Source organism: Drosophila virilis, chromosome 2 (assembly GCF_030788295.1).
Source record: "Drosophila virilis strain 15010-1051.87 chromosome 2, Dvir_AGI_RSII-ME, whole genome shotgun sequence".
NCBI lineage: Eukaryota > Metazoa > Arthropoda > Insecta > Diptera > Drosophilidae > Drosophila > Drosophila virilis.
The window spans coordinates 30,473,085-30,488,874 of NC_091544.1; the positions used below are offsets into that span (position 1 = coordinate 30,473,085).

General features: G+C 36.0%; 1 protein-coding gene across 5 annotated transcripts in view; it reads left to right on the forward strand.

Moving 5' to 3' along the window:
* The window catches only part of msi (RNA-binding protein musashi), a 149,290-nt gene that overhangs the window by 16,730 nt on the left and 116,770 nt on the right, over window positions 1-15,790 (forward strand). For 2 of the 5 annotated variants that reach the window (XM_032433728.2, XM_070207384.1), the window contains exons 1-2: window positions 9,483-9,729; window positions 14,681-15,067. The exons of 1 other annotated variant lie outside the window; for it this stretch is intronic. In XM_032433728.2, the coding sequence (XP_032289619.1) occupies window positions 14,961-15,067 (107 nt within the window). In that variant the 5' untranslated portion in view covers window positions 9,483-9,729; window positions 14,681-14,960. Of the gene's footprint in view, window positions 1-9,482; window positions 9,730-10,870; window positions 11,545-14,680; window positions 15,068-15,790 lie in introns of those variants that run through there. 2 more of the 5 variants (XM_070207382.1, XM_070207383.1) reach the window with 2 other exon arrangements.

Below are 15,790 nucleotides of genomic sequence, written 5' to 3' on the forward strand. Positions count from 1 at the left end.
TGGCATTTACATTCCATTTTAATTTTTTGTCGCTGTTTTGCTTTTTTATTTTTTTTTTTATCAAGTGGCAGGCTGAAGAACTTTAATGGCTTTGAAATGCACTTGGAAGTGAGCAGCAAAATGATTTTCTGTTGTTTTTTCTTCTTTTAATTTATTATATAGCACAAAAAAATACTTATTGAAATAAAAATGTTGCCTGCATCTAAATGTCTGACATTTTTATCCTAGGCAAAAGATGCTTATATATCTGGAGTTGTTACATGAGGAATACGCCTTCATATCGAACGACATCAGGTATTTAAAGATGCTCGATTTAAGGTTTTGTTTTAAGGAAATGCCTTTTTAGAACTCCAATTTTCAAAATCCTTCATTTAATTGACTCTTCTCTTAACACAACTCTCTAATTCCATTTATTTTCTGTATTCCCTTGATTTGCATATTTTACTGTCACTGTTACTGTAATATCTTTCAGTAGAACTTCTCTCTCTCTTCCTTTCGTGCCGCTTCAATTTATGCTTAAGCATTAAATTTAAGCTAGAGTAACTTTAGCTTTGGTAAATTCTAAAGAACTTTTTCTTAAGTTTTCGGCAGTTAATTAAAATATGATTTCCCTTTATGCTTATCTATTTTTTCATTTTTGTGACACCACAAAAAAGCTGCATAAATTACAAATTAGCCGAGTCAAAATCAGTTGTGCTCAACGACCACTTGGGAAGCCGCAATCCTCCTGCCGAACCCCTCTCCGCACAGTAGTCCCATTGCGATGCGCTTCGGACTGAGCGTGCGAACAGTTTTGTGAGCCACTGTGGCGTGTGCTTAGAAAGTGAAAATAATGTAAATGATAAAATTATTTAATGATGCGGAAGTGCGCTGATAAGCAAACGACAAATAATGCCAACAAATGCTGTTGCTTAACGTAGTCTTTCAATACTCTAACTTTGAGTATTTGGCTTTTATTAAAATCTTATAATATATGGATATATACAACAGGCAGAAGGAAGCATCTCTTAGCATCAATTAGCGAATCCATCTAGAGATGTCCGCCTGTCAGGCCGTCCGTATGTGAGCTAGATACTTGGTAAAGAATCTAGGTCTACAAGTGTCCGTGCAGTACGTGTTTATTTCCGATAATCAATAACTTACTCCATTTCCAAGCAATCGATAAAAATCGATATCTAAACTCTGTTTTAGAAGCTAGAGTCACAAAATTAGACATATAGCTTATAGACAAATATTTTTTTCTATTTACCGTAGCCCCGTCCAATTCCTCCTAGCGCGTATTCCATTTGAGGTTCGTAGAAGGAGCTTCTGCGTATCCTCTAGTCGGGCATTTCCGATTATAGCACTCTTATTGACTAATAAAAATGTGTTATCGATATTTTGCAAAACTATCGATAGTTTAATTTACTGAAATAGTTTTAATCGAAGCAGGGAAATTGAACTAATGATACTGTCTAAGAAAAAAATCTAATTTTAATATATATAAATGATATTAAACAACTAATTAAATATGTGTAAAAGGTATATAATATTTTCTCTTTGATGGGCCATCAGCAATGGTTATTCTAGTGAGTTCCAAATACTCAAGGCTAGTGAATGAAAAACATCTTCGTTCCTGTAAAATATACCTAATTTAGAAATATATAATAGAGTACATATGCTTCGGTTCGCACCGCGACAAACATTATAATCCCACACATTTTTATAAATTTTAAGCTTACTATAGTAGCAAAAAGAAACAAAAAGAAATTTCGACTTGTGCAGTTTTAATTTTTGGAGAAGTGTTTCAGAATGTCCAACAGCTGCGCCTACGGGATATGCAGCACATTTCCGTTTGCCACTTATTTCGTAAATCTATGAGGCAATATCCCGAAGTTCTCCTGTTTCTAATGAGTGTCGCACGCGAGACTCATGTGGCTGGAAACTTTATGCGCTCATAAAACAGTTGCCAAAGAGCCGAATCGAGCAACAGACTTCAGTCCAAATTGAGGACATAACTTTGCAGCAATTTACATACTCATTATGGCACTAGCTTGCCAGTAGAGGGATGAAAAAAAAAAAAATTAAAATAAAAATGTCAAATTAAAATTACAGCAGAAAAAATAAATACAGTTTAATTAAAAGGGGATATATATGTCAGCTGTACAATTCGCTAGCTGCTGTCACATTGAATGCTCTTTGCCACATATCTCACACGTTGAAGAGCAGCGCGCAATTTTATTTGTTTGCCCAAAGAGTTGTTGAAATGTTCAATTACAAAAAAAAAAAACAACAACAACAAATGTAAATAAAATAAAAATAAAAGTGTTGCATATGTCAAATGGGTTTTTTGTGCGTGCTTGTGCGCACTGGCATGTGGTAGTGTTGGAGAAGGTGACTTTATTGAAGTGTCGGGCGTTGGGAGTTCGGGTCTTCAGGTCTTCATGTCAGTCAATTTATTCTTGTATATGTTACATGTTTTTTTTTATGTAGTCTCTTTTTCATGACATCTAATTTTATTTGGAATTTTGTATCAATAAAATGGTTCTGTAATTTGCGCAGTCTGGCAACAGCGAATACGCTCCTAAGCATTTTAAGTTGGCTGCGCTGCGGCATATTCGTTTTTTTTTTTTAGCAATATTCATAAGCGACTTTTGGTATGTTTTGAAATGAAAACTATTAGCGAAAGTTTCTGGAAAAACGTAATTAAGATGGATTAAAAAGATAAAGATAAAATTTAGAGCACCATTAAAAACGATTACTGTTATTTAATTAAGTAATGCTTTTAGCATTTACTTAAAAATGTCTTATTATTGCATATGTCAAGAATTTAAAAGTTGGTTATTTTTTATTAAAATATACAAAATGCATAACTAAAGTAAAGTTCAGGTAAGTTTGTTTTAAAAGAAATTCCTATTAAGTGTGACCGAATTTTACCGAAAATTACTATAAAAGACTCATAAACAACGTGACTTTTTTATTTTTATTGTAAATCGACGTAATTCATATAAACCACAGTTTTCTAAAGTAAGAATCTGATCTTATTATCAATGTATGGCTCACTTTTTGGCACATCCTTCTTATGCCAAAAAAACATGTTATAAATGGTAGTTTTTCATTTTTCACGTAAATTTAACAAAATTTAAGTTTCATTAATATTTTGCCCACCTTTTGTTTTTGTTGTTTTCTCATTCCGAACTAACTTTTGGCCTTTAAGTTTAGAGCATTTGCTGCTCATTAATGCAACTCAGCCTTTGGGAGATCCTGTTTGCCAGCTGTGTGGTGTCCAGCCGCAGTTTGTGGTTGTGTTGCAGCATTCATTCATGCAACAGCATGTTGTTTCTATGTTATGTTGCACCTACATAAAATGCGCAAATGATGCGTATGACAAAGGTGCGGGACAGAGGGCGGCAATGTGCAGGTTGGAGGACACCAAAAACTGTCGCAGTCACAAATTTTGCGTCCGGCAAACGAAACAAGTTCCAAGCACACCCACAACAAGAACAACAACAGCGGCAATTGGTAGTAAAGTACAAGAGGCAACATTTGCTAATGACAAACATTGCAGCAGAGGTTTTGGAGCTATGGCTGGTGAGGGGCGTAGGGGCTGTGCGATTTGTGGCACGTCCAGCCGTAACAATGATGACGTCGGAGGCTGTGAATTTAAGTGTCCTACCCAAACCGACGGTTAGCAATTTTATTATTATGCACTAAGCGTTCAGCAGAAGAAAAAATGCCAGCAGCAAAAAAATAGGTTCAAAGTTAGACGAATATGTAATACCCTAAGATATTACAATGTGGTATTAATTGCAAAATGCTTTTAGGGAAATAACGATTAACACAAATAATCTTTAAAGTTGTAAAAGTATTTTAATATAAAAAAAAAAAACAATATTTATGCCTGAGAAAAATTGTAATATACGATAAGAAAAAAATATTATTCAATTAGAATTTGAGATCCTAAAGCGTTACTGCACTAAAATAATTGAAACGAAAAGTAGAATAAAAATGCAACCAGTGTGTACATATATAACTAATATAACAAACGCAAATTTCCTACAGAAAGTATTGTAAAATACCATATATAGATTATAATATGAACATTCACAAAAATTCCAGTTCCTAAAGTTCCCATATATATGGTATAACAAATGGTTATACTTTTTAACCAGTGCATACATATGGGATGTAAAAAATCAATAGGTACAGTCGCATAAATACGCCTAGGACATATGGCGCACATAAATATTGCATGGTATTTTTTATAGTATTTTTTTCGTAGTATTCTTAAATTATATTGTTTTTTTTTTTTTTTTTTGGTAACTTTTAATTGCACTGAAAGTGTGCATAAAAAATTAACTTGTGCCTTTCATGCATTTTTAATAGCCGCCGCCTCGTTTGTCACACAAACCACTGACCACACACATGCACACACACACACACACACACACAGACAGCTTGTGAAAGAGATGGACACAGTGTTAGAGCGAGGTAGAGACAGTCGCTGGCATTTCAGCCTTTGCGGCGACACTTGCCGTGCACAGCTATGATTTGTGGCATATTTATGTAAATTTGTGGTTTTTTCGTTAAGCCTCCTCTAGACCGCAGCTACCAAGAAAAAAGAGCGTCAGCCATCTAGACAGGCAGGCAGCAGGTGCTGTGGCCAAGCAATTAGTGAGAGCCTGGTTATTATTATGAGCACTTGCTAAGCACCAAACAGAGAGACTATTCCAAATAGGAAAAGTCTTATGGCACTTCTGGTCTTTGGCATTTATGGGTATTGAATAAATAGTTAAATATATTCATGGGACTATCTTAAGAGGCGCTCAATATTCGATTTGAGCAGTTTTATGCACAGAAGGCTCCAAAGGTCCTGTTAAAAATGATAACAGGCGATTTGATTATCGTAAGAGTCAATCAAAGTGTTGCAAGAGTCGATTGTTTTGATCGGATAATTGTACAAAATTTGTACTGCGAAAACTGTTTTCTCATAATTATTAGCTTGGTAACATACAGTTAGAGTATCTATTATTTACCCATCGGAAATATCAATGAAATTATGCAAGAAACAATATTAGTTTCTTCCTTGATCGATACTACATATTTAATATTTGTATACTTTATGGTATCGATCAGGGAAGAAGATTTAATTATTGATTTAGTTTTTTTTTGGGTTTATATTGCTTAATCTTATTTATTTATTTAGTATTTAGTTACTATATAAAAAAATATGATTTACATTAAACGAGCTTCTTGGCCTATTTTATTACCTTGAATTGAACTTTGTGTTTTTATATAAATGTCTCGTTTAGTTGAAGTCGTTGTTATCGTTAAAACTATCGATAAACGACGCCAAAACAATCAAAAATGTCGATTACCATAAACCAAATCGTTCGATTTTAAAATCGATAGCATAATTTATTGTCGCTTCAAAGTGCTTCTAGTGCCATTTCTTTGATAAAACTTCTAGTTGTAAACTCACAAATCACAAAGTTTGAAAATTCTAAAAAAAAATCCTGATTAAATAATATTTTCTGTTCTAACTTAAAGTGAGTTTTGTGGCTCGAACTCCAGACTTGATTTTACTGCATTGAAGTCTTCAGCTATATATTGATTAATCTTAAACAATCTTAGGCAGTACCCGGTCGTCGCTTTCTGATTATTCTACTTCTTTGGGTCTAAATTGAAGAATTTTGGTACACACTTTGTTGCCCGTTAGTCAGAAATCATTTGCTACACGTGGCCAATCAATTTGCAACACCTCACGTGCCCACTCCTCAACGACAACGTAACTAATACTAGCCCAAAAGGCTTGACCACGACCAAACATATACACAGCACACACACACACACACATATACAGTCACATACACACACACACACACACACACACACACACACACACACAAACCACTAGGCACACACACAAACACACCAATCAACTAGTCGTCTGCGTTGACAATATCGTTGATGCGGCTGACCCGCTCTTTGTCCGTCTCTCTGTTTGTCTGGCAGCTCGTCCTGTTTCTGGTCCTATCCTGTCGTCCATCGAGGACAGGTGTGCATGATTTATGAGATTTACATATCAGCGCACTGATGAAGCGCGTTGATGCGCTGACAACAACAGATGCTCGAGGATACTCCCGAACACATACTTATACACATATACATATATATACGTGCGCCCCCATGGCTAGGCGTGTCCTAAAAATAGGCAAGCAAGAAAATGCAAATTTGTGCACTGATTGATGATATTAAGCTTGTTTGAGAGACCCATAACTGCTTTGTTTCTATTGAAGCGCCTCGAAACATTTAAATATGAAATTTCATACATGAAAATCAAATGAGATTGTGTGGTGGCAACTAATTATTAAATATTTTGTCAACTTTTTAACCGTTTTTCTAAGTTTAGCTTAGCTAACTCAGGAAGTGATACTCACAGGACTTTTACGAATTATTTTTGTATTAATATGTGCATATGCATATATTAAAAAATATATGATAATATATGTTCTTTATACCGAGAGATATTCCTCTGCCCTCTCCATTCCCTTTCTTACTTGTCGTTTTTGTCATCTCATTATTTGACTGATAATACTTATTAATATTTGTTATTAACGTATTTACCTTACACTTTCCCCATCATTCTCACTCTGTTTTTCTCCCACTCTCTCTAGCTCTTTCTGCTTCTGTCTCTCCATTCTCTGTCTTTATCACTCCAGCTGTCTACGTTCCTCTATTCTCGCTGTCATGCGCTACTCATCTCATTCACTCATTTCTTTTGCATAGCGCCTCTCTATGTGATTTTCACAACTTCAAATAAAGCCAGTAGATTTCTGCTATTCTGGTATACCGATGATGTTTTGTAGATTATGTTTGCTTTTACTGCTCCATTTTAAACTTACTTTATTCTAATCTGACTTAAGCATCACTTTCAGCTAGAATTACTATTATTTCCTTTTAACAATTAACATAAATTAAAGTTAATACAACACTCTATTTATACCATAACACACACATAAGGTCTGAGGTTTTCCTAGTCTACTCTTTGGCGCCTAATGTCGTCCTTCTCTAGTCCTTATTAAGCAGACCTGTCTCTGTTCCCAGCCGAAGTCAGCCTTCAAATTCAGCTGGACATGGCAACACATGTGTCTGATATCTGTTGTACGACAACATGTGCAGTCGGGTGCAGTTGAAGCCGCAGCCTCTAAGCCTTGGCTAATTGTGATGCGCCCATCACAAACACTGAACATCAGCGTTGACAACAGCAGCAACAACAAAAAACAACAAATGCGAAGGACATGTAAATAAATGACTGTGAGAGTCATGTCAGTTCCATAAAAATGCCATATTTTTTATGAGCCCAGGCTTAAAAGCTGTTAAAATGGGTTGCAAAAAAATATAAATAGGCTTATATTAATTCGGGCTATGCGTGAAGGCATTCAAAACAGCGTGAAATGTAACTAGTTATAGAACTGGTTGGAAAAAAAAAAAATAAATAAAAATAGTACTATATTCGTATAGAATACTTTCTCCTGACCAATAAATTGGTTATAAATTTATCGCAGCAGGATTTTTTTTTTTTAATTTTGATCAATTGATGGTACATTGTTGTATCAATGAAGTGTGCAGGAATTAACTTTGAGGAAATAAATCAGACAAATGAAAAATCGAATAAAAAATATTTGGAAATTTCTTCAAAAATATAGTCAAAGTGCAGGTTCTAATTCCTGGCCAGATCAGATGCAGTCAATGCAACTAAATACTCTTTAAAGATTTCAAGTATAACCTCAAATTAACTCGAATTAACCACCCTGCTTCTACGTAACCCAACTTATGGACAGCGCAGCTTGTGCAGCCCTGGTTTGCTGTAATGAAACGTGATTTAAGTTTATGACTCTTTAATTAATAGACTAATAGGCGGAACTTTGCTTGGTTAAAGCTCACAGCTGTGAGTGCCGCCCCCCTCCAACCACCGGACAGCTGCGCCTTTGTCCTGCAGCAAGTAACCTTACCCCGACCGTCCGCATTACCCCGTTGCCCGATCTGCTGTTCAATGGAAAAGTGGCCTTAAATCACCGTGTCGATTGCCCGACAAACTCTGGCGCCCCAACAGCCAATTAAAAGCCGTCCAAAGCAAATGCTGCAACAATAGCATTATATATATATGTATTACATATAGATATAGTATGAACAGATTTCACTAATTACTTTTATGACCCAATTTGTTGGCAAAGAGTTTTTGCGCTTTTTGTTATAAATTTTACCTTAGCAACAAAATGCGCCCCATTCCCAATTCGTTTCCCATTCTCAGCGCCGTTCCACATTCACCCATTCCAAGGGCTAATCGAAGACGGGCCTCGCAAATTTATTGCTGCCTGGTACAAGATACCAGCGTCGGAGAGAGTGAGAGGGGGAGGCGTGTCTCGCCTGTTCCTTTGACCTGTCTGCTTCAGTCGCACCCGCAACCGCGTCTGTGCTTCAGCTGTAACTTTTGCAGTTACTGTTGTTGTTGTTGTTGTTGCTGCTGACATTCTTATGGGGTTTTTTTTTCGTGTTATTCGTTGCTCCAGGCGCAGCAAACAAGTTTCTTGTGTTCCGTTTTTCCGTTCCTCCACTGCGTGCTAGCAACAATGCGAGTGAGAGGGAAAGAATTAGCAGCCGTCAGCTGCTCAGTTGCAGAACTTGTTGGGGCTGCGCTTGTTGCGCGTTTTGTTGTAAACTATATATGATAAAAAAATAAAAATATAAATAAAAACCTAAATGGAAAACACAAAAAAATGATTGCAACATGTTTAGCATGTAATAGCCGAACCTTATCTGAAAATTCGATTCGATTAGCGCGCAGAGTATATGTATAAAATATTAAAAATAAAATTAAAAATTATGTTCTTAATTCCCAATTAATATATGTATATCCCCAATTCAAATATGTACCAAAAAAAATGTTCCCGAATTAAACAGCATAAACCTTAGCATCTTATACAACATGAATATAAGTTCCACAATATGCGATGCTCATTTTTATCCACACCACAAACAACAAGATTTTTAACGGAAGTATGAAGCTGCAAGCGTTGGCTGCATTGTCAGCTAGTGCAAGCGAGCTAGCAATATAGACGCCAACACATTTGTGGCGCCATCTCACACCGCTTTATCCGATTGGCGTTTTTAGAGCGAATTCGCCGCACACAATAAGCAAAACAAACTAACACTCTGCGGCGCACTGAGCGAATCGCAGCGAATGTTTATTTGTTGTACACGACTTATGGGTGGGTGGTTGGAGCGGGAGAGCAGCAGTTAAGTTTGTAATGGTCGCCACATGGCGATCCCGGTAACTCTAGCGAGAGAGAGAGAGAGAGAGAGCGCGCGCCACTTGATGTCTCGCGCTCTTGTTTTGGTTTTTATGCTGGCCGCAAGAAATCATGTTCTATTCGGAGAGCGAGTCGTTGTCAAGCGAATTGAATGCCATGCTTTCCGGCAACGCTATAGTTGTCAGTTTGGTTCCGACCGTTACAACGTCAAGTTCAGCGTGCGGAGATTTTTGTGCGTCGTCGTCGCCGTCGTCGTTTACAATTGTTTTGTTACTCTGCGCGTCGTCGTCGTCGTCGTTGTCGTTATCGTCGTTTCTTTTGTGGTCGTCCCACAAAAAGCTTGCTACTTGCAGAAGTGCCGTTAAAGGCTCGAAGGCGGCAAATTAAAAACAAACAAAATTCTATATTGTTTGCGTTTTTTGGGCGAAAAATTAAAGTAAATCCTTAAATTTGTCTTAAATTTCAATTGCAACAATTTGCAGCAAATTGTTGTTGCTTTTATTGCTAGTAATTTGTTTATAGTATATGAAAAGCGGGGAGAAAGGGAAAATGTGTTTTTAATTAAAATGCGATAGCGCTTGGCGTTTTGCATGAGCAAAATTAAATTACGTGTTAAATTGCAACAATAACAACAACAAACAAGGGAAGCAACAACAACATCTGCCCTTGAGATGTATGCAAATTAATTAAAAAATGTACATATACAAAAAAAAAAACAACAACAACAACAAATATACAATAAACTTAACAAAAGCAAATGGCTTATCAGTGCATAATATATTATTAATGTTTAAACCAATTTTCTCATTGGCTTAATTTTTCAATAATTATACGTTCAACTAATGAAACCAAAACCAATGCAATTTTTATTAAATCAAAAACTTGAAAAATGCAATTAACAAATTAATCTAGCCTCAGGATAGGCCATGAATGCGGCACTTAAGAAAATAAAATACACACATACAATGTACATACATTTGTATTAATTTGTAGTAAAGAAAAACTGCAAGTTTAATCCCGTTACTTACAGCATAAACTGTTATACATTCGAAGAGTTCTTTTGTAGTTCTCCTTTTTTTATCGAATGTGCGATAAGAAGTAGAAGAAGAAGAAGCAGCAGCAGCCAAGAAATACAGTTCTTAGAAATTCTTTGTATATTGTTGTGTTGTAATTGAATATGCGGGGCTGCGGCGTGTCAGGCATAAAAGTTCCTCGAAAAAAGAACAAAAAGCAAAACATGTGATAAATTATCCAAGAAACCTAGAGAATGTGCTGCATAAGATTTAACAGCTCTTGCCCAGACAGTAAAAGTAACTGTTTCAGCCGATTGCGGTTAAAATGTTGATCGGTTTTCAAGTTCAAATGCGTAAATTAAATTGAAATGCGTAAAGAAAATAAAATCAAACAAACACGAGAATTAAAATAAAATTCAAGAGCACGCTTGTGCGTAGCTTAAATAAATTTCATATGAAAATTCGCATAAATCAACGTTCTTGTGTGTGTGAGTGTGTGTGTGTGTGTGTGTGTGTGTGTGTGTGTGTGTGTGTGTGTGTGTGTGCGAGACTGTGAAACGCATTAATAAATTAAACAATTATTTTACGCTCGCGTTGTTGTTGCTGTTATAAAGTCAACAAAAGCGTCAGCTTATCCGAAGCTGAGCTTAAAAAATACGAGAAAAAACAAAGAACGCTAAATGCGAGAACAAAGCGTTATAAAAGACGCGGCCGGTCGTTCGTCTCAGTTGCTCTGCCTTGCCTGCCTGTTTATCCGCAGGCCTATTGTTTTTGAACAACTGCATACGTCGGAAATGATTACGTGGGTTGTGTAGCATATTGGGCGGAGGGGTTAGGCAAGACGGGGGCTAGCGGCATTTGTGTCTTCGTCATCGGCTCATGTTGCACATGGCCGCATGTGTTGCATACAGCAGCAGCAGCCGTCTGAGACGCTCGAAGTTACCCCAACTGCTCGATAAGCGGCGAATCTGTTTATGCTCTCTTGCTTACGCTCTCGTTTAGTGCTGCTCCACGAGTTTGTCCTGGTGAGCGTGTTTTGTGAGTTTTTCGGCGAACTTGCGAACTTTGCGCCGCTCTTCGCTTTAGTCAGCGGCAAAGCGCTCCTGCGATTTCAGTTGACAAAAGTTCCTTGCGCTGTGCGGACATTTAAGCCTTCACGTTTTTCGTAATCGCTGTCGTCATATCGTCACGCGCCGTTACTTTAGTCGTGCCGTCTTTGAGTGTGTGTGTGTGTAAGTGTGAGTGACTCAAATATATATGTATAAGTGGGGATACAGAGAGACGCGTAAGCTGCTGCTTTTATTTTTTGGGTAGATTAGCAGAAGGCATCACAAACTCATACAATTGTACGCGGCGAATTCAATGACGTCGCAAAAATATTGCTTTGGGTCTTTTGCTTTGCTATGTTTGGGTGTGTGCGTCTTTTGTGTTTTTGTGCACGCAAATCGATTTAGTTTATAAAAATAAAGCAAAAACCAGCCCTTATAATAACAACTATGTATATATAGAAATATCATTGCCGAAAGTTTTGATGTTCTTGCACGCATGCGATATAAGTTTTTGATCAATACATGTGTATTTATGAGTGTGTGTGTGTGTTTATCAAAACGCAATAACAGCAAAAGTAGCCACATATAAGGGCAACGTTTTTTGTTTTTATAACAGCACACTACAATCGCAATTCGCCGCTGTATGCGTTAAAAAGCCGGCAATGTCAGGCGAATGCGGCGCAAAGAGGAACGCCAGAATCAAAAGCCCGCAACAAACATACGAACGAAAGTAAAAGCATAGGCAGCAGCAAATAAGAAAAAGAGAAACAAAAGCAGAAAAGCAGTAGAGCGGCAACAACAACAAACTAAGAAATTAAAACAAAACTAGTTGATGATGCTTCTAACGGGCAGAGTTTTGACAGAGCAGCGAAAGCGGGAATGCGAGCAAATGAAAACTACAAAAGAAGTAGCAAGCAACACGCAAAAATATGTGCTTATGTGTAGAAGAATAAGAATAAATGTGCTTTCCTAAAGATTTGCGATTTGAATGGGAATAACATGAGGGGCAGATATTTCAATATTAGTTCTGTTTCTGTAATTTAGCATTGAGTTAACAGCGACATAAACTGTAGATATTTCATCTTAATTAATTTAATATAAAACAACAAAGGAGCCAGAACGAACAGTTCTCTTAACAGAGTTAAGCCATGTTAAATTTTACTTTGCTGCGATTTTACATTTAGGAGCTATGTTAAATGCTGATAAGATAAGATCGCCTCTTGAGTGCCAGCTGCCAATTGAAAAGTTAAGTGCACGAGAACTGTGATTAAACATCCTTAGTATATGTTTTGATATAAAACTATTGTATGCAGCTGGAAAAGAGCATGAAAGAAATGTTCTTTTAACAGATTTATGCTAAAACTTTTACGGAAATGTTAAAACTCACTTTCCCTTCGATTTTCGGAGCTATGTTAAATGTTGATAAGATCTTACTTCTTGTATTTCAGGCGCTAATTAAAAACTTTGGTTAAGATTGCTTGAAAGACTCAAATGATTCTCATAAAACAACTACATTTCTTCATTAGTATAATATATACAGTATGTCAATAAAGTGTTTTTACTAACAAAAAAAAACTAATTTTTTGGGTTTAGTTGAAAATAAATGTACCTAAAAGTGAGAATTTTTTTTCAATTATAATTTATTTCGATTCTATATTTCTCCTAGAACTTAATGGCAAAAAGAATTGTTAAATAACATTACCCAAACATTTTATAAAATTAAAAAACTAAAAACATTCACATTTTATGCTGTCAATAAAGTGTTTTTACAGCTACGGTAAATTGTTTTGCCGTTCTCTTTTGGGTGATCCCGTTAGATTTGGGCCCATGCGTTTTGGCTTCTCTTGTGTCTTCGACTTTTCTTGTCATTTTCTATTGCAATTTATAACGTTTTGCTTTAATTTTATGAAAAATAAAATGCCAGGAAAAAGAACAACTTTTGAAGTCGCTCAGCTGGTGTATTATAACCATCAGATGGGACGTCAAGTCTCGGAACTGGCTGATATGTTTAATTTATCAAAAGCAACGATATACAACATATTAAACAGAGCCAATAAGGAAGATAGGCTAGAGGCAAAGCCAGTATGTGGTCGACCCTGCAAAATTTCTGACAGAGATAAGCGAAAAATTCTGAGAAAAATTGAGAAAAATCCACAAATTTCGCTTAGGGATATTGCTCAGGAGTTCAAGGAAGAAAGTGGTGTTGATGTGTCACATGAAACTGTCCGAAAATTACTGAATTCCAATGACTACACATCACGAGTTGCCAGGAAAAAACCTCTACTATCGGCGGCGAATATTTTGAAGCGGCTATCGTTCGCTCAAGTCCATGTAAATAGTTCGAACGATTTTTGGAGTAACGTCATATTCTGTGACGAAAGCAAGATGATGCTATTCTACAACGATGGGCCATCCAGAGTCTGGAGAAAGCCACTAACAGCGTTGGAAAACCGCAATATTATTCCAACCGTTAAATTCGGAAAACTATCAGTGATGGTGTGGGGGTGTATTTCGAGCAAGGGTGTAGGAGATTTGACCTTCATTGAGAATACCATGGATGCTAGACAATATCTGAGCATTTTACAGACACATCTCGTCAGTAGTGCACAGAAATTTGGATTCTATGAGGACAATAAGCCAATTTTTAAATTTTACCAGGACAATGACCCGAAGCATAAAGCTCATATGGTAAGAGTTTGGCTGTTGTACAACTGTGGAAAGGTGTTAGACACTCCACCACAAAGTCCAGATATGAATCCAATAGAAAATGTGTGGTCATATTTGAAAAAAAAAGTCGCAAAGCGGAGTCCAAAATCAAAAACTGATTTAAAAGCTGCTGTACTGGAAGAATGGCAGAAGATTCCAGAAACATACATACAAAACCTTATTGTTTCAATGAAACGGCGATTGCAGGCTGTATGTGACGCTAATGGCAGCCACACAAAGTATTAAAAAAAAATATTCCTGTTTTTTTAACATTGTTATTTAGTAATAAAGTTTCGTGTAAAAACACTTTATTGACAGCATAAAATTTGAATGTTTTTAGTTTTTTAATTTTATAAAATGTTTGGGTAATGTTATTTAACAATTCTTTTTGCCATTAAGTTCTAGGAAAAATATAGAATCGAAATAAATTAGAATTGAAAAAAAATTCTCACTTTTAGGTACATTTATTTTCAACTAAACCCAAAAAATTAGTTTTTTTTCGTTAGTCAAAACACTTTATTGACATACTGTATGTATATAGAATAGCTGCGTTTGCAAATGAGAAAAAGCATTTGAAATTTTTAACTTATCTAATCATATATATTTCCTAAATATTCAGAGTGTTCTAAGCCATATCGGGTTCATAGAAAATGTACAAAACTTAAACAAAATCAGTGCACAAATAAGAATAAAAATAAAAGTAATACGCAAAATATAACAAAATATACTTAAGCAAACAATAAAAAAGAAAATAAGGTGAAGGAAATTAACACGCAAAAAAAAAGTAGTTTTTTGTGCTAAACCCCCCTCGCCGCGCGAAAGTATATAAAAAGGCGGGCAACATTTATTACAATATCAGCTTTAACAATAACAACAACAACCAAACGAACGGCAACAGAATGCTATTCGAGAATCCAGCCGTCGCGGCCAAGCTGCCGTTTCCATACAATGTGCCGCCGCCTCTGCAAGCGGCGGCCGCCGCTGCCGCAGCTGTGCCAAATTTAAGGTAAGCCAAAAAGATACTCTCCACGAAAAAAAAAACAACAAAAAAAAAAAAAAAGAAGCAGCAAAATATTTAAGAAAGAGATAGCAATTACTTGGAGTTTCGCTTGGTCTCAAGGCCATTTAAGTGTTAATGCGCTTTGTGGCTTGCCGTCGCGCATTTTTTTATATTGTATTTTTTATTTTTTTGCTTTTTTTTTCTTTTTTGGCTCTCAATTTTCCTCAGTGGCATATTTATGAAAATTGTTCTTTTAAATTTTTCATCAGCCAGCCAGCCAGCAGCAGAGCCCCGAGTGCTACGCGATATTACCCTATAATTTTTTTTAAGTTACTTCCGCAAATTTCAATCATTTATTAGCCCACAAGTTGGTCGGATTTTGTTTAATTTTCAGTTAAGATGTCTTATTAATATTCATTTAAGAGCCACAGTGGTGCAAGAGTGCAAGAAGAAGGAAAAACAAACATTAAACTAATAGTTAAATACAATAATAAATGGTGACGCTTACGTTTTATTTCTTAAGCTTGAGTTTTGGGCTTAGATATAAAATGTTTGGCACATTAAATTTTCGTATTTTATGTATGTTTCTTTTTAAAATAATATTTCTTTATAACATAATATAATATTTATGCCCTAAAACAATTGAAAATGGTTGAAAATTTCCGAACCTATAAAGTATATATTTATATTATATAAGGTCTGTTTTTAATTGGGAATTAAAGTTTTTCG